Below are 19156 nucleotides of genomic sequence, written 5' to 3' on the forward strand. Positions count from 1 at the left end.
TAGCAAGTCATTGCTTTCAGATTGAACACAAAGGGCCTGGTTCTCTTTTACACTAAAGTCAATTTCTAGTGCCCTGGCAGTGTAAAGAGAACTTAAGCAGACCTACTTTGAATTACCTTTACACTTCCAGAGCACAAGAAAGGAGCTGTAGTGGAAAGGAGAGTCAAGCCTCTGAATATTGTGGCTTTCTACTTTTCAGCAATTAATCTTAAGAGGACTGCATCCGTTCATACCTTACCATTTATGGCAACAGGAATCTTCATAATAAGGAAATAAGCTCAGAGTTCAGCCACAGCAAAACAAACTCAGAGGAGTCCTGGAAAGGAAAGTTTTTAACTCTGGGTTTTGCTGTTTTATCATTGGCGTGGAAAGGTTTTTACCTACTAGGATCAGTCAAACAACAGAAACTATGTCATGAGCTAAAGACACCGAAAGAGCAGCATTCACCAGTGACTGTAAGTATCACTGTGAGAAAGTTTTGCCTTAGGAATGTCTGGGACAGTTTTGTCTTTTGAGAAGAAACAGCTTTTATAAATATACAGGAACACTTCTAGACACACAGCTAACTTTTAAGGTAGGGGGAAGTTGTTATCTAGTTTTCTTCTCTCAGATATACTTGAATATTTCAATATGCGTGATGCTAATAGCTTGTAAATAACAAAATGTGGGAAAACTGCTGCTCTTTCAGGGCCAGTACTTATTAGCAAAGGTCCTTAGCTTCAAGAGCACTGTGACTGGGCTTTTCAAAGAGTTTAAGGGAGCTGGGTGCCTTAAAGGGAGCTGAGCACCTCTCTCAGACTTTTTAAAAATCCCAGTCTCAAATGGCCAAATAGAGTGCAGTATCATATTAGGGAGTGTTCAGAAGAAGTACTGTAGAAATATATTAGAGATACCAGACTGAATAAGAGCAGTTGTTCAAATTATTATATAAAGCGTTAGAAACCAAAGCTATCCAGTTTCTACTCCAACATCTCACTCCTACTTTGAAGTTTTTGACAGAAGAAATATCCCGCTTTTTCCTCTAGTCTTGTTTTGTTACATAAACAATGCTTTAATCACACACCCCATGTATGTCAAACGTGATATAAACTAGTAGTGGTATTGCTACCCAGGTCTCTGGATAGGAGCCCTATATGGTGGTGAGATGTAAAACTTTTATCTTTTTTCTCCTTTGGTTCAGCATCACTCTTTACTGTAAATACCAGATACACAGAATGGGATCAGAAACTTTATTTGCTTTCTTGTAATATTTTTACTTTTGATTTCAAGGGGTTATAACTGGGTCGCTCAGGAATGGGGATTGCAGTGACTCTCATATTATGGGCAAAACTGCCTAACAGTGACTAGTAAGCAAAAGAGGGCTTGGAGATGCAAAAGTAGGGAAAGGAAAATTTGAACATCAGTCCAAATACCCAAGCCAGGGCACACCACATGAAGCTGCACAGGACATGAGGTGGAGAGCAGAGCGGGAGGTCAGAGGAGTACCTGGAAGAGAAAGGATCCAAACTGGTTTAAAAATCTATAAACTAAAAACAAGTCAGCAAATTTTGAATGATGGGTCCATAATTCCATTTCAAGATGCTGGTGACTGTACAGGCTCCTGTAGCTTTGCTGTCAAGAGTTAACCCCACACACACACACCCTCCCGAACTACCTGAATGTATAGCCCTGATTCTATACCGATTGTCTCTCCTTATTTACCTATTATTTATTCTATGCATGAACTGCATTACCAATAAACTGGCAATAATATCTCCGAAGTCACTAAATGGAGCCCTCTTCCTAGGAGGCCAGGGAAAGTGGCACTTCTCTTTTTAATGCAGGCCAGAATAGAGTACTCCAAGGGCTATAAAACCAGATGGCTGTTAAAGAGTTAACATTTTAGATAATAAATAGATGGCTATTTACAAACTGCTTTCAAAATGGCTTTTTGATTAAGTTCAAACTCACAGATTGCTGTGTAATTCAGGGGAATTAGAGGCTATTAGGTCAGGGCCTATTTAGAATATTATTAGTTAATCATCATAGATCCAAATGATCACTACACACATTGGTGTAATGCAGCATAACATCCACTGCCGCTGTTCTTTTGAAAGCTAAATGCTTACAGGAAATTCACCAAATGGTGCAGGATAGGGTTCCTCTATTCAGGGCCGGCTCTGGCTTTTTTGCCGCTCCAAGCAAACAAACAAAAACCTGCAGGGCGGCTGGAGCAGCAAAGCAAAAAAAACCGTGCAGGGTGGCCAGAGCGCGGGTGCAGGGGGATTCCTGAGGCTGCAGACAGCAGAGGGGAGGGGCAGGAGTGGGGGTGGGAGAGAGAAGGGGGGCAGCCAGGGCTTCTGCCGCACTGCCTGCCGGGAGGGCTCTGCGCTGGTCCGTGGGGAGGAAAGGACGTGGGCTGCCCTGCTGGGCTTGCTACAGACCTGGCACCAGCTGGGGCAGATGGAGGGTGCAGGCCGCTCCCAGCAGGGTGCTCCCCTTCTCTGCGCCACCGCCCCCTACAGGGCGGCTGGAGCGGTGAAACAAAAAGAAAAAAGAAAAAACCTGCGGCGGCCAAAACGACCAAGCAAAAAGGGAAAAAAAATAGAAAAGGATTCAAGGGAATGCTGCCCCTTAGAATCTGCCGCCCCAAGCATAAGCTTGCTTGGCTGGTGCCTGGAGCTGGAGCTGCCTCTATTAATGATTAACTCTTAATATTTACTGCCAACCTCAGTTCCACACTAAAGAGGCTTCACCATGGGAGTGGGAGATCAATTTCTCCTTCTCTGCTCTGACAGGCATCTCTGAGTGCTGTGGATTCTTATCACTAGTGACTTCTCCATCAAATCTAGCAGCACCATGGATTAACCATGAAGGGAGTTTCATCCTTAACCAAGGAAGGTCACGGCAACAAAAGGTCCTTGAAGAAAAAGGGAAAGGGGGGGGGGGGAATCTCCCCATCAAGGATAAAAAGTCTACTAATCAAATTTGGGTATTCAGCTCCAAACCCATCCCTAGTATTAGCAGCAGCAGCTGTCAATGTGGTGATTATACATTGAAATTGTACAGTGTATCTACTGTATAATTTAACTAGATTTAACAAAAAGATTAGGGAGAAGGGGAGATTATGAAAAGATTTGTAGCTTATATTTTCCTACTAGTTATGGAGGCACTCTAGCAGGTTCAGAATTATGGCTACACTGAGATTAATATTCGAAGCAGGATTTAAATGGACGTGTGCCCCCCACTTCAGTGTCTCAAGATTTAAAACAGTAACACTTCCCAGGCCAATTAATTTTTTCATAATATTTCATTTGCCAAATATTTACTAACTTTGGTAGAAGAAACACTTAGAAATGAGCCTTTTTTTGATGTTGCTCCTGATATAATAGATCAGAATAAAATAAAGAACACAAACATGAATCCGAGTTTATGATGTGCCATAATTAACTCTTTAGAGACTGGGGAAAAATTTATATTATGTAATATCACAGTTATACACACTTGTGTACACAGAGAGCACCTTCATTTGTCTTCCAAACCAGAAAATGGAAGGTTTTTATCTTTAACAAGAACTAGTAAAACATCTGAATGGTTATTTGTATACGTAAGGCTTTGTTTTTTGTTTTTTGTTTTTTAAAAGTATATTAGGTCAATTTCACTGAAGTTTACTGTCCTGTCTTACATTCCCAACTTTTCTTCAGGAGGGGTCATATACATGCTAAGTGTGGTTTTCAATTTTTGCTACATCACTGCTTCATTCTCTCACTCAATTTACAAGCATAAAAAAAGGGCAAAGGAACTTTCAGTTTTAGGGACCAGATTCTCAGCTGGTATAAACAGGTGAAAGCAACGCAAGAGTCAATGGAGATACTCTGGTTAATGCTCCTGGGGATCTGGCCCATCACATGGTGTTTGTAGCAGTGCTGTCTGATATTTTTAGGTGAGTCTTTCCTGTGAACATTCCTTGCACAATTTATAATTTGTTTGTTTTGGGGTGGGGCAGAAATGGATCTGAACTGCTTCGGGAATTTCCTTGGCCAGACTACATCTCCCATGTTACAACAAAGCAGGAGCAGCACCAGAGTTTCTGGCGCCCTAGGCAGAATTCGGGGGGCAGCATTTTGTGCGCTCCTCACGGGGCACGCGGGAGCTTCCGGTTCTACTCCCATCGCGCCGCCGAAGAAAGACCCTCCGCCAAAATGCCGCAGGCGACAGCGGCAGTCATTGACCTGTTCAATTGCCTGCCACTGTTTTCCGCAACATGTCAGCAGAAGGTCCTTTTTTGGCGGTGCAATGGGAGCAGAACTGGAAGCTCCCGTGCACCCCATGGGGAGCATACAAAATGCCGCCCCCCGAATCCTGGCACCCTAGGCGACCGCCTAGAGTCACCTAATGTAAGCGCTGGCCCTGCACCACAGTCTCCCTTCTGCCCAAGCTGCATGGTACAATTTATTGTCAAGTCGACTCAAAACAAAATGTTTTATCTCATTTCTAAGTCAAATTTTTTTTGGGATTTTTGTTCTTTTAAAAAAATTGATGGTTCAACTTTGCCCCATTTCAGGATAAAAACAAATGTTGAAATGTTAGAATTTCCTGTAGGATAGAAATTCTGGTTTTCATTCAGCTCCATCGGCGTCCTGCCATTGAAGTGTGTGTGACTGGGCGGGGGGTTTGTAGGACAAGGGAGCACAAATCTGATAGCAGTCGCAAGATCTGAATCCCATATGGCTGCACACCTCAGAAATCAGGTATGGTTTGTGTGTCAGTTTGTCAGTTTAAGAAGAAGATGCTTTTTGATTAGGAACCTCAGCAAATTGTACTTGAACTTCATTGAACTGATTCTCTTCAAAGCTGGTCTCTCTAGCAGAGCTCACAATGGGTCTAAATACCTATTTAGTGTGGAATTTTATACTGAACTGAACAATTTTCCATACTGCAACTAAATGCTAGTACTCAATGAGGAATAATTATGTTCTCAGAGAGACCTTAGAACACCAATCATCTCTTTGTTCAATATTTGCGACTGTCCCACACCTAAAAACTCCCTCCCTCCTCCTGCCCCCCCCCCGCAGTTTCTCTAACCTCAGGGTGTGCTGTGCTATCAACATACCAGCATCAACACATGTTGAAATCACATGGGAGAATATATTTGTTGTTAGTAACCATGCTAATGCCTGCTATAAAATTATTTTTCTAACAGCAGCAAAGTCTTAATTGTCCAAATATCTTGTCTTTTGACTATCAAAATTAACCAGTCAAATGACAATACTGCCATGGCTGAATGATTGAAAGATAATTAAAACAGAAAGCCACATACTAATATCATCACATTCTTCTTCAGCTCTTCCTCTCAAAAGCTGATGGCATCTTTAAAGTTCCTTTCATCATAGCAATTGTTTTGTTTTTTATTCTTCTCCAGACAATGCTTCCTGCAATGACATTTTGAAGTCCGGTGGATTCGGAGTGAGGGTGCGGGGGGTGGAGGGTCCCGTTTAAGTGTAACTCAAAGGATTGTGGCCAAAATGCAGGAAACAACAAAACAGTTATGTGGGTTAGCCCTTCACTGTGTAATAATTCTTGCATTTCTGTTCAACAGTCCATTCCTAATCAGCCAAGTGCATGAGCACCTGTTCAGCCTTAGCCATTGACTTCACCTTGATGTTAAACCTCAATGGCACTCAGCATGTGCTTTAGCAATTTGCTGAATGGGATGGATTTAAACATATCCTTAAGTGCTCTGCTGAATCAGGGTCCATTTGCTTGCCAAAACGGAGCCTCAACCCTTTTTATACCCATTCACCACTGATGAACATGGTAAGTAGCTGCCTCTTTTAAATTCTGACTAGATGATATTTGCTCCACCTAGGCAAACCCTTGAGCCTGTGCAGAGACTCTGTGACATCAGCATGAGGCTGTACGGATTCAAGGATAATCCATGTACAACAAACTGAAGGACTGGGACTGTGTGGGTTTAATTCAACCTGCTGGATTATTCCCCCACCCAACTTCTCTACTGTCTCCCCCCACCTCCCAGCAAATCCTATCAGTCTGCTGAAAATATGATTTCTGCAAGTGTGGTTTACACCATATTTCCATTAAAAAAATTATACTGGCGATGGTCATCAATGGCATATATATATACACTCCCAGCTGTGAACTTCAACCAAGCTGTGGACTGTGAACTTCAACCATAATGCTCTTTCTTATTTGCTAAACATCAATCATGCTAAATTGGCATAGAGAATAGGGATGAACAGCAGCAATTTTCAGAACTCATTTCAATTGCTGCAGTTCCATAGCAATCATCATCAGTACCAGGGAGATTATCATTTAGACTTCTATTTAACAAAGGGGGAGAAGAACATTCCAAAACCCCAAATTCAGTCAATTGTACAGAAGAACTCTAATACGTTACTTAGATTAGCATTTTTCTTAACATTCCCCACTGTTGCACTACCACCAGCAATAGCAATGAATTGAATGCTGGTCCTGACTACGTAGAAATGTCTAAATCACTGTCCAATCCTAATCACAGCAGGTTTAGGTGAATACAGTTTCTGAGGTTTCCACATTTTGTTACCAATAGTTCATGCAACCCTAGAATATATATCCATATACACCCTCCATGACCAATGTTCCCTCAAATTTTTTTCATCCATGTGCAGAATAAATGTTGTTACGTGCACTGAGGTAATGTGCAGATGTGTGCCACCAGTAGAAATAAAAAAGCCCCACCATATTTTAGAGAGAGAGAGAGAGAGCGCGCCCTAGAGATAATTACTCCAGTCAGGACAGGTTAGGCATTTTAGCAGGGCTTTGGAGTTGTGCTCCGGCTCCACTCCAACTCCAGGCAAACACCTGCAGCTCCACTGCTCCGGAGCTGCTCCGCGCTCCAGCTCTGGGCTCTGCTCCAAAGCCCTGCATTTTAGAACTCACTTCTCAAAGAATTAAATCTAAGTGTAAAAGAGAAATAAAAGTTATGGAATGTATGGACTAGTCAAAAAACTAAAATAACAGCTCTTTGAAAGAATAAAATTACACAGAATATATATGCACTGCAGGAAGTACCAAGAAGTAACAACAACAATAATACAAGTATGTGTTGGGAGGTGAGTGTGAGAGTCACAGAAACAAGGTGTGTGTAGGCTGCCGGGGAAGTTTCTGAGAGACACCATGTGCTGTCTCTCTAAGGCACTCTCACTGAAAGCCCTGCTGCTCCTGAGTCCTCTATCCCCTCCCATGTACTGCAGAAATGGGGTAGGTAGGAATGGGGAAGAGAGAGAGAGAGAGTGTGAGAGTGTGTGTGTGTGTGTGTGTGTGTGTGCGCGCTGGCTGCTTCAGACCTCAGACCGTCTCCTCCTCTGAGTCCTGAGCCCTGTTCCCTCTCCCCTGCTTCGCAGAGATGGAGTACAGGGGTTGGGGAGGGGACACCCAGACTTCAGCATAACCCTTCCCCTGCTCTGTGCAACCAGCAGGAGGGTCCCAGGAGCAGCAGGTGCTCCAAGGCAGAGGGCAGGAGCAATGTGGCTACAAAGCAGCAGGGGTAGGGGCGTCTTAACACACGCTTTCGGCATGTCCCAACTGCACAGCTTAGAGAGAACATAGTCCATGACCCCCTGTAGCACTGAATTTGCCAAACTGGGTGCTTCACACAGTACAATACATAAGAACAGCCATATTGGGTCAAACCAATGGTCCATCTAGCCAAGTAACCTGTCTTCCAACAGTGGCCAATGCCAGGTACTTCAGAATTAATGAACAGAACAGGTAATCAAGTGATCCATCCCATCCCATTCCCAACTTCCAGCAAACTGAGACTAGGTATACTTCAGAGCATTGTTTTGCATCCCTGCCCATCCTGGCTAATAGCTGTTGATGGACCTATCCTCCATGAATGTATCTAGTTTTTTTAATCCTGTTACAGTCTTGGCCTTCACAACAACATCCTCTGGCAAAGAGTTCCACAGGTTGACTCTGAGTTGTGTGAAGAAATACTTCCTTTTGTTTGTTTTAAACCTGCTGCCTATTAATTTCATTTGGTGACCTCTAGTTCTTGTGTTATGAGAGAGAGTAAATAACGCTTCCTTATTTGCTTTCTCCATACCCTTCATGATTTTATAGACCTCTATCATATCCCCCACTTAGTCATCTCTTTTCCAAGCTGAACAGTCCCAGTTGTATTACTCTCTCCATGTGGAAGTTGTTCCATACCCCTAATCATTTTTTTTGCCCCTTTCTGTCCCTTTTCCAGTTCCAATATATCTTTTTTTGAGATGGGATGACCAGATCTGCATGCAATATTCAAGATGTGGGCGTACCATGGATTTATACAGAAGCAATATGATATTTCCTGTCTTATTATCTATCCCTTTCTTAGTGTTTCCCAACATTTGTTTGCTTTTTTGACTGCTGCTGCACATTGAGTGGCTATTTTCAGAAAACTATCCACAACGACTCCAAGATCTCTTTCCTGAGTGGTAACAGCTAATTTAGATCCTATTGTTTTGTATGTATAGTTGGGATTATGTTTTCCAATGTGCATTACTTTGCATTTATCAACATTAAATTTCATCTGCCATTTTGTTGCCCAGTCATCCAGTTTTGTGAGATCACTTTGTAACTCTTCACAGTCTGCCTGGAACTTAACTATCTTGAATAGTTTTGTATCATCCGCAAATTTTGCCACCTCACTGTTTCCCCATTTTCCCAAATCATTTATGAATATGTTGAACAGTACTGGTGCCAATAGAGGCTCCTGGGAGACACAACTATTTACCTCTCTCCTTTCTGAAAACTGATCATTTATTCCTACCCTTTGTTTCCTATCTTTTAACCAATTACTGATCCATGAGAGGACCTTCCCTCTTATCCCAGGACAGCTTACTTTGCGTAAGAGCTTTTGATGACGGAACTTGTGAAAGGCTCTCTCAAAATGTAAATACGCTATAGCCACTGGATCATCTTTGTTGACCCCCTCAAAGCATTCTGGTAGATTGTGAGGCATGATTTCCCTGTACAAAAACCATGTTGACTCGTCTCCAACAAACTGTGTTCATCTATATGTCTGATAATTCTGTTCTTTACTACAGTCTCAACCAATTTGCCTGGTACTAAAGTTAGGCTTATTCGCTTGTAATTGCGGGAATCACCTCTGGAGCCTTTTTTAAAAAAACTTGGAGTCAGTATTTTCTTTTACTGGACTTACCTGACTGCCTTGTAAATTTTAATGAGAGTAAGAATGTAATGGATCAGGTTTCACTAAACTCCTCACAATTTGCAATATCTTGAATTAAAGCCTCTTAAGAGTTTATATTAAATCTAATACTAACTCTATGATGAATCTGGTTGCATTTTCCCCTGTTTTTCTGTTTGACTCCAGAACGAGAAATTTCAGAATCCATAACACTAAAACATGTTGGGGAAAAAATTGGTGACCTCACAGAAGCGAGGGGAGACCAGGGCATTATGCCTGGGACTAGGAATGGTTGCATGCTCAGTGATGATGTACTTTTTTATTGGGATCACAATTATGCCATCCTACACGAACAGGTAACTTCAGTTCTTTTTTTGTTATAAATGTCAGCCTGTGTTTGTCTGCTGTCGGTTATTATTTTTGTGAAGCCCAAATGTGCTTAGGTGCTTTACAGAACAAATCAAAGGATACTGCCGTAAAGAGCTTACAAGCTGATTTTAGATAGCATGAAGTGGAGAGGGAAGCTGTTAATCATGAATAGTTAATAGAATTATGGGGAAGCACCTGACACAGCAAGACATCCTTTCAGGATTAGAATCACAGTGGGTCCAGAAATGCATTTTAATTTTCTGTGAAAAGTTTAGAAAAAAAATGAAAAAAAAATGAAAAAAAACACACCTTATTTTGGTCAGTGTTTCTCATGGAATTTTTCAGGGTTTTCACTGAAAACATTTTGGCTTTTGGTTTTGAAAACAAACATTTTTTCAGTTTAACCAAAAAACACTGCCAATCTTCAACAAAAATAGATACAATAGTTGTGTGGTATCCAAAAGCCATATTTCCTTTTTAAAAAAAAGTTCAGATGAAAATATTGAAACCAGCCCTAGCAAGAATGTATGACCTTTGGCAAATAAGCCAGGTCCACAGCCCTGAGCTTTAACTCTTTAACGACTGGAAGCATCTTGTAATAAACTAGTGTAGCCCACCCATCAGAACTAATTACAGGCTCTGTTCCCACATACATACCATGGGAAAATGTCCAATCAATCTGCAAAGCGTACATGTTTGTTGCAGTCCCTGCTAAGGTCTAGAGGTCCCCAGTTCAATTCCTAATTTGATATTTATCATACCAGTAAGCATGTGTATTTTTGATTTTTTTGTGGACAGACTTCTCTATGTAAGTGGATTTATATCCATAGATACACACACACACACACACAAAGTCCTCTGTTGCTAGAATCCTCTTTTAGTGCCCAGTGTAGGGGGCTTGGGCTTTTGGATCAGGCTGATAACGTTTTATCCTTGCTGTCACTGTGAAGATCTGAGTGGCCACGGCGTGCATAATGATAGCCATGAAGTTCCTAGCTTGCCACAGCTGTTAACAACATTCAGTGATAATGCTTAGTAAAAAAGCTGCTGAAAGCCTCGTGCAAAGTTCCTGTGTATTCAATCATGCAAATGACCCTTATAATAGAAAGACAAAGAAGTAAACCCCCCAGTAAACATAGGATTTGAGAGTTACCAGACGACATTAGTCAAAGGTTTTTTTTATTTTTCTGAAGCATCTAGAGAAGGGGTGGGCAAACTACGTCCCAAAGGCCACATCTTGCCCTTCAGATGTTTTAATCTGGCCCTCAAGCTCCTGCCAGGGAGCAGGGTCCAGGGCTTGCTCTACTCTGCACATGGCTCTGCGCAGCTCCCGGAAGCAGTGGCATGTCCTCATTCTGGCTCCTACGTGTAGGGGCTGCCAGGGGACTCCACACGCTACCCCCACCCCAAGTGCAGCCCCCCCCAGCTCCCATTGGCCAGGAATTGTGGCCAATGGGAGCTGCAGGGGCGGCACCTGCGGATGTAGCAGCACTCAGAGTCACCTGGGAGAGCCTCTGCATAGGAGCTGGAGAGGCGACATGCCACTGCTTCTGTAAGCTGCTTGAGGTAAGCACCGCCCAGAACCTGGACCCCCAGCCCTAGCCCTGATCCCCCTTTGGCTCTCTGAACCCCTTGGTCCCAGCCCAGACCACCCTCCTGCACCCCTAATCCCTCATCCCCAGCCCCATCCCAGAGCTCACACCCCTATCTGGAACCCTCCCTCCCCCTTCGCACCCCAACTCCCTTCCCTAGCCCGGAGCCCTCTCCCATACCCTGAACTCCTCATTTCTGGTCTCATCCCTGCCCATATTCCAACCCCGAATTTCGTGAGCATTCATGGCCCGCCATACAATTTCCATACCCAGATGTAGTCCTCAAGCCAAAAAGTTTGCCCACCTCTGATCTAAAGCTCTAATACGCTAAACTGTATTTCAGAACATAGGTCAAATTTTCATTCAGGTCTCTGGAAGTGCATAGATAAAAACACATGCATCCACATTTAAAATATTTACCAAAAAATACTAGAATTCACACAAACCTACCCTAGTTTTTCTGTTGTTTTTTTGTAGGGAGTGGGGGGAGACGGCAACTTCCAACACATCCAAGCATGGGAGTTAAAATCTACCTCTGAATCCATCCAGTGAATAGCTAATGCATGAGTCAAAATCCATATCTTCCCTGCAGGGCCTCTAACCCCAACCAATGCTGACTGTCTGTTTGGGTTTGGCTCAGAGCACTCGCATACATGCTCCATCCACACCCTCAGCCCACCACACTGCTGACGGCTTAATGACATATAAAACACCACCATGGTGGAAAATTTGTCCACAGCGCTTGGACAGAATCACGCTGTAAAAAAGCTGTAAATAAAGCATTTAAAAACAGTATGATTTGTTTTATAGCGTTTGGACCACAGAAACTACGTGCAAACTGCTCAAAACCAACATCAAGGACAAAGTCCAATGCTCGTTCAACAACGGTGCAGATGATGAAAACATTTTCCAGTATCCTTGTCTAGAGGTGTTGGTTGATTTGAACTTCTCAGGACAAGAAGTTATGCTCTATCATAATGAAGAAACACAGGAAAGAAATCCCAAGGTACTGGGATTTAAATGTATTCATCAGAATCCCTGTCCATATTTGTCACATATGGTTCAGCAGGTTATTTTTATAACCACACAAAGCACTAATGAATTAACTGAAAGTAGAGCACAGACTTGTTAGTCTTTCTTCATGGCAATGCTTACGCTTAGGCCAAAGCAAATGTTCAAAAATTCAGAGTGAGGACATATCTGGCATGTATTATAAAGGTGGTATCAGACATATTTAAGGTAATATTTGAGAAGAAATTACATCAACCAAAAATAACTATTAAATATTTATAAGCATAAAATATACATAAATCTCTACAAGCTGAAGCACAATTCAGAGGAATAGATCAACCCCAAGCGTTTGTTGAACCACCCTGGGGTAGGTTGAGATTAAATGTGGCCCTGATTAAAAACACAGAGCCCCAAAGTTCACTCCCATTTGGGGACTGCAGGAAATGAGGTAGAAAGGGGAAAAGGTGGAGTCCCAGAGCCTTTGGAAACGTGAACCACCAGTGGGTTTGGTACGCATCAGGTGGAAGCCAATAAACTGGGAATGTGGGCACCCAATCCAGCAGCTGGGCTTGTTCTTGGTGTAATCTGCAACTGTTTCTACCCACTGTCACAACAGAAACTTGAGCTTGGAAATACCCTGGAATAGATGGGAATGTTACTGAAACAAAACCTGTGCAGAGGCTGCACCGTGTATTGTGGTGGAGCTCCATTCCAGTAAGGGCGGTGGGAACCACGACAGCTGGGAGTTCCGCTTCACTTCAAGGGAGTGTCCAAAGTCTTGAATAACTTGGCAGGTCAAACCTGGGGTGGCAGTCAAAGAAACATGTCCTCATGTCATTTCCAATACCTCCACTTGTGCACCTGTCTGGAATCAACTCTCTTGTAGTGTTTTATCATGGCAAGGTCTGGACCCCCAGCCTGCCAATGGAAGCGAAGAAACCATTTCAGAACAGCCAAGAAGATGAGGGTTGAATTTGGTTCCTGAACAGGGGGAAGATTTCAGTGGCTGCTTTTTTTTCACAAAAACAAGCTCTCAACTCTCAAGGGCAGGTGCAAACCAAAATGTTCAGATCCAAGCACCCCTGAACTTTAGGATGTTCAAAACCCAAACCAGAATATAGGCCTGAATTCTGCAATTTGTCACCATCTTTACAGCAAGTTGAACCAAACCTCCAGAATTACCCCATTTTCAGTGAAGGGGGGGGAACATTTTCAACCATAGAAACAGCAAAATATCACCCTGTGGCGAGTTCCTGAACATTCACTGAAATATTTCTTGCATGTGAAGTGAAAATTCATAATCTCACTCAGCAAGCTACCTTTAAGAGGGAATATACAATTCCATCCGAGAATAAGATAGGAAGCAAAAAATGTGTGTGTGTGAGAATGCCTGTGTCTGAATGTACGGTATGTGAATGAGCTGCCAGTTTCATGGAAAGACTGACATTTCATACATTGCAGAATGCTTTAATGTGAGATGTGGGGTAAAATGTAGGATTGCTGTAGATATGCCTTCAGTCCATTATGCTGTCTTGTACTTGCTTTTGAGTAAGAAAAAGAGTGTTGTGAGTAAAGTGAGTTTTGAATGTTAAAAGCACAGAATTACAACAGAGCACACATAAGAAAAACAGAAAGGATCAGTTTAGGAGATTTTTATTTTCTTGGCATATCATCAAAATAAGAGAAGGACCCAAACCAAAATGCCAGGTGCCCTTGACCCTTCCAAGACTGGGAAATTCCATGTCTGAATTTCGCAGATCATCACTTCAAAGTCCACTTCAAGACTGAAGAATATATATTAAACATTATGAAGCACTCTGGGATTTAAACATGCAAATAGTTTGGAGTTTGGAAATGCGGAGGGTCAATCTTCAAAGGCTGTTGCAAGCTTTGCAAATACAAGGTCTATATTCTTATGTAGTTCAAACATATGGCAATTTTAAGATCAGTGTTGTAGAAAAGCTACATGTAGTATCTCGTTGTACAGAATTGCTACTTGCAGGCACAATTACAGGGGCTGCGCACACAAGTGATAGCAAGAAGAAAAAAATGTGTTTAAATGTAGAGGCTTGGCCAATGCTTCCTTGAAAATGTATCCAATTTAGCTTTTATATTAAAATGTTTCTCACAGATTTGAGGTGGATTTAAGATATCAAGATTAAAAATCAAGTAAACATACAAAACCTTTAGCTTTGGGGAAAAAATTTCTCTGCTCCCTGTGAAACTCCAGCTATAGAGAATCTCAGACATTTAGGGACAGTGCACTCAATACTCTCCTTTCCATAAGGCAGGTTGTGAGAGCAAGTTCAAGGGCAGTGGCTGACTCTTAGGGTCCAATATTCAGCATAGTGGGTTATACTCATCCCTCTGTAGGAGGCCAGAACAAGTCCTTATGCACCAGAGAAACCCCAGTTAAACCCTATTATGAGACTTACCTGGACTTTTAATGGTACATAGACTTTAAGGTGAATTTCTGCACAGGGGTTAGTTTCAGCCTGTCTACATTAACTTGGAATTCCTCTTCAGCCCTTGCTCTATCAAAGGGCAGTCCTGAAACATCTCATTTGCAGCGAGCTAAATGTTATTGTTTTATGGGGCCAATTTGACTTTTGCACGTAGAGGATTTTCTTTCAGGTTTTCAATGTCTTGTAGTCACTGTAAGCTTGGGGAAAATCTCATTTTGTTTACCTTATATTTGTTTAGGTTATTGGTTTTGAGATAAAGCTTCTGCATTTCTACAGCTGAAATTTTAAAATTACTGCCAGGTTAGGCTAAACTGATCAACAAACACTATCAGCTCAAGAGGTGAAAACAAGATGACAGAAATGGAAAAAAGTAGTAATGCGAGAACCTCAAAATGGCCTGTGGATTAATGCTCCGAAATAATTAGCATTTCCAGCAATTTAATGTCAGCATTCCAAACTCATAGCTGGGATTTGGGTAAAGGGCGCTTATTTTAGCCAACCCACTTTAATGAGTGCTAATGAAATGGTGCAATAAACGTGAACCTGAACCGATGTATAATTTCTTCAATAAATTAAGCCTGTCAGCACAGTTTTTGCCAACCTGTCTTCTAAGAGCAATGAATGGATTTTATGCCTCTTTAAATAGGTTTTCAATTACATTTGAAAGCCCCCTGCTTGTCCATGAGGAAGGTACGCCAGGATAGCAGATCTCTGCTTTCGCCCCTTGTCCATTAAGTTAGCCAGTTACAGAGGCAAAGAATGGCTTTCAACAGACAGCTGAATTAAGAATCCAGCAACACCTTTACTCTGAAAGGCAGTGTGAGCTCAATGGATAAGAACATGGATAGACACTCAGAAGAATGGGGCTCTGCTCCCTACTCTGCCAGTGAACTCCTGTGTTAAAATGAGAAAGCAAGTGCACCTCTCTGACTTCATTTCCCCTCTCCGCTCCTTTCTGTCTGATTTAGTTAGACTGCAAGCTCTGCAGCACAGGGATTATCCTTCACTGGGTGTGTGTGCATTTAGTACCTATCATAATGGGGTACTAATCACAGCTAGAACCCATAGGTGCTACATTAATACAAATATAATAACATTGATCACTATCTATTTCTTGCACTAGAGAGCTACAAAGTTGTTTCATAGTGTAATCAATTAAAAATACTCTCTCCCTCAATGGAAAAGTAGGTCATCGTCTTTCGCTAATTACAGAGAGAGGTTCACGCTGAAGTAACTCAAATACTGGCCATGTATTCTTGGATAATTGGAATTTAGCCTACTCCAGCACCCCAAGATAGTCTACCACTGCTGCCATGGAGCATCTAACTCTTGACTGTGAAAGCAGTATCAGCAATGAAATACCTTTATTCCACCGTCTCTGCCCTTCCAGCCCAGCCCATTTAGGAATTTCTGTATAACTAAGGTATCTGTACTTTGGTAGTGCCAGAAGCCCCAGTCAGGGATTAGGGCCCATAGAGCTAGGTGTTGCGCACACACAGAAAAAGTATAGCCCTTGTCTCTATGTTTAAAATCTAAGGCCCTGAGCTTTGTAAAAAAATTATGCACGGGCTTCACTCCAAGAGCAGGAGCTGTCCCATTGGCTCCAATAAAACCTTTTCAGAGATTCATAGAGCTTGAGGCCAGAGTAGACCTTTAGATCAAATCACTAGTCTGACCTCCACAGGCCACTAAATTTCACCCAGCTACCTCTCATATTGAACCCACTATCTTTAGTTAGATGAAAGCATTTCAGTCCTCAGGACACTGAACTATTTGTGTGCCGTAGGCAGAGAACAGGAAGGACTGAGGTATTCCCAATGCCCAATGCCCTGCAATGGTAGAGAGTTGATTAGGTGAGGTATGTCCAGATGATCCTACCAGGCAACCCACATTCCATGCTTCAGAATAAAGCAAAAAAAGGTTCCTGCCAATCTGACTTTGGGAGAAATTCCACCCCAACTCCAAATCGCTATTCACATGGATCAATTTACACGTGTGTAACCCTTTGCAGGATTGGGGCCTCAGTGTATGACAGGAGACAACAACAAATAGATGGGGGATGGACCAGGTAACAAGACAATATTTAGAGCTACTCTCAGATGTGCATATAATCTTTTGTTTGAACTAGTTAAGTGATGTTTTCAGAAAGGTCTCACATCACTGCACATCCTGCAGTAGAACAATTGCTCTAACAAGTATCTTGATTTCTCATTTTAGTGCTCCTATATTCCACGAAACTTGAAGAACGACAAAGAAGTTAAAATGCTAATAGAAACTGCCGCAGAAAATTTCCGAAAGCATCAGACTTTCCCTTGTTATTACGACCCAGAACGAAGACAGACAAGTGTCATTTTAATAAGGCTATATCCTCCAAAGGGCCTTTTCTTTGCTTTCCTCTGGCCTTCCCTTATGTTGACTGGTGGAGTTCTGATTATCATCATGGTGAAAGTCAGTCAATATGTTTCTGTACTTTCTGCTTGGCAATACAAAACAAACATATAAATGCTCCACAACAAAACAAGCTGAAGTTTCTTTTCCCCACACTCTGTCTTCTTAGTCTGTATTTTGCAATTCTTAAAATGTACCATGATCAATGGTCAGAGTTCTAGAGAAGAGATATGTTGTCTGAGTTTATATACCATGGATTACGATGAGTTAGATATAAAATAAGACAGATCTGTGGTATCCCAGGGATTGCAGGAGAACTAGTCAAAGCTTTTTTGGTGGTATTTTTTTGTTTTGTTTGTTTTCATATATCAGTCAATTTCTTGAGGAGTTTGAATGGTTTTTGTTTTACAGAAAGTAGGTTAAAAATTCAGCATTCAAGTTTGCTGACAAAGAGCACGTTGCACATTTGGGGTTTGATTTTCAGAAAGTCGAGGCCAGACATCTAAATACATCCTTCTATAACAACTTCACCTACATAATTACTGGAACTATGTACAAACACGGCAGCATCCTTTACTTGAGTTTGAAGAAGAGCTGATTGCACACAGTACACAGAGATATGTGCAGAAATGTGCATGAACCCTGTCACCCTTCTGAAAAATCAAGCCATTAGCATTTACTTTATAGGATTCCAAACACACCACAAACAATATATGTACTTTTTAAAGGTGCAGGATTTTTGTTAAGACTAGCTTTTGGAGTTATGTCTCTGCTTTGGTTTAGTTTTTGAAGTAGATGCCAGGTCTGCCTTGTAAAGTGCTCTCTTTCCTCCTATATCTGACATATAATATTAAAAAGTCACACCAAAGAAGATAAAAAGTGTAAAGATTGTGTACTTAAAACAATCAGCAAGTGGTGTGACCCATGGTGCTGTACAAAAGGAGTACAGTGAATTCATGTGAGCTTAAGAGATTTGTGGGAGTGGGGAAAGAGAGAGCACATCTTGCAAAGACATTTGCATCAGCAAAGAAAGGTCTAGGAACAAGAATCCAGGCTTTTGGAACTGCTCTGATGCATATACTGATGGCCTGTTCTCTGAAAATGACTGTTGCTCTCCACTCAGTTTCCAATTCACTGCAGTATACAATGGGAATCTAAAGTACTCCATGTGTATTGTGTTTGACTAGCTTTCTTGATATGGATAGCACAAGTAGGGTTGCCAACTTTCTAACTGCACAAAACCGAACACCCTTGCCCCACCCCTTCCACAAGGCTCTGCTTCTACCCCTTCTCTGAGGCCCTGCCTCCCACTCACTCTAGTCCCCTCCCTCTGTCACTCATTCTTTCCCACCCTCACTTACATTAGCTAGGGCGGGGGTTGGGGTAAGGGCTTCAGCTGGGGATGCGGGCTCTGGGGTGAGGCCAGAAATAAGGAGTTCAGGATACAGGAGAGGGCTCAGGGCTAGTGAAGGGGGTTGTAGTGGGAGAGGTTGCAGGGTGTGAGCTCCAGGAGGGGGCTCAGAGCTGGGGTAGGGGTGTGGAAGGGGATGCAGGCTCTAGAAGGGAGTTAGTGTGCGGGAGGGGGTTCTGACCTAGGGCAGGGGGCTAGGTGCAGTGGAGGGTCTGGGAGGCAGTTACGGTGCAGGAGGAGGTTCTGACCTGGGGCAGGGGGCTTGGGGCATGAGCTCCGGGAGGGGGCTCAGGGCTGGGGTGCAGGCTCTGGAAGAGAATTTAGGTTCAGGAGGAGGTTCCAACAGGGGGTTGGATGTAGGTGGGGGTTGGATGCAGGTGGGGGTTCTGGGAGGGAGTTAGAGGGTGGGATTGCGTGCTGACCTGGGGCAGGGAGGTCGGGGTGCAGGCTCCCGCCAGGCAGCCCCTTACCTCAGGCGGCTCCCAGTCTGTGGCGCAGCAGGGCTAAGGCAGGGATGGATGTCCTGGCTCTGTACTGCTCCCAGAAGTGGCCAGCCCCTAGGTGGATGCGCAGCCAGGCAGCTCTGTGCGGTGCACGCTGCCTGCATCTGCAGGTACCGCTCCCACTGGATCCGGTTCCCTGCCAATGGGAGTTGTGGAGGTGGCGCTGGGGGGCAGGGGTAGCACATGGAGCTTCCCTGACCTCTCCTGCACCTAGGGAGCAATATGCCGGCCGTTTCTGGGGA

The 19156-nt window shown here is 42.9% G+C and overlaps 1 protein-coding gene across 1 annotated transcript; it reads left to right on the forward strand.

Moving 5' to 3' along the window:
* The first annotated feature begins 273 nt into the window (after positions 1-273).
* On the forward strand, positions 274-18384 carry KCNMB1 (potassium calcium-activated channel subfamily M regulatory beta subunit 1). The gene is made up of 4 exons (XM_032803692.2): positions 274-455; positions 9362-9531; positions 11947-12142; positions 16830-18384. Exons 2-4 carry the CDS (start codon positions 9395-9397, stop codon positions 17112-17114), a joined length of 618 nt encoding a protein of 205 aa, XP_032659583.1. The 5' UTR covers positions 274-455; positions 9362-9394; the 3' UTR covers positions 17115-18384.
* Positions 18385-19156: the final 772 nt, after the last annotated feature.

The sequence above is a fragment of the Chelonoidis abingdonii genome, chromosome 7 (genome assembly GCF_003597395.2).
Source record: "Chelonoidis abingdonii isolate Lonesome George chromosome 7, CheloAbing_2.0, whole genome shotgun sequence".
Lineage (NCBI taxonomy): Eukaryota > Metazoa > Chordata > Testudines > Testudinidae > Chelonoidis > Chelonoidis abingdonii.

Bases quoted from the DNA above. Each gene is read 5' to 3' on its own strand.
- KCNMB1 (XM_032803692.2), top strand. From the start codon at position 9,395: ATGTTGGGGAAAAAATTGGTGACCTCACAGAAGCGAGGGGAGACCAGG. The intron at 9,532-11,946 runs GTAACTTCAGTT...TTTGTTTTATAG, and splicing joins ATGCCATCCTACACGAACAG to CGTTTGGACCACAGAAACTA. The intron at 12,143-16,829 runs GTACTGGGATTT...TTCTCATTTTAG, and splicing joins CACAGGAAAGAAATCCCAAG to TGCTCCTATATTCCACGAAA.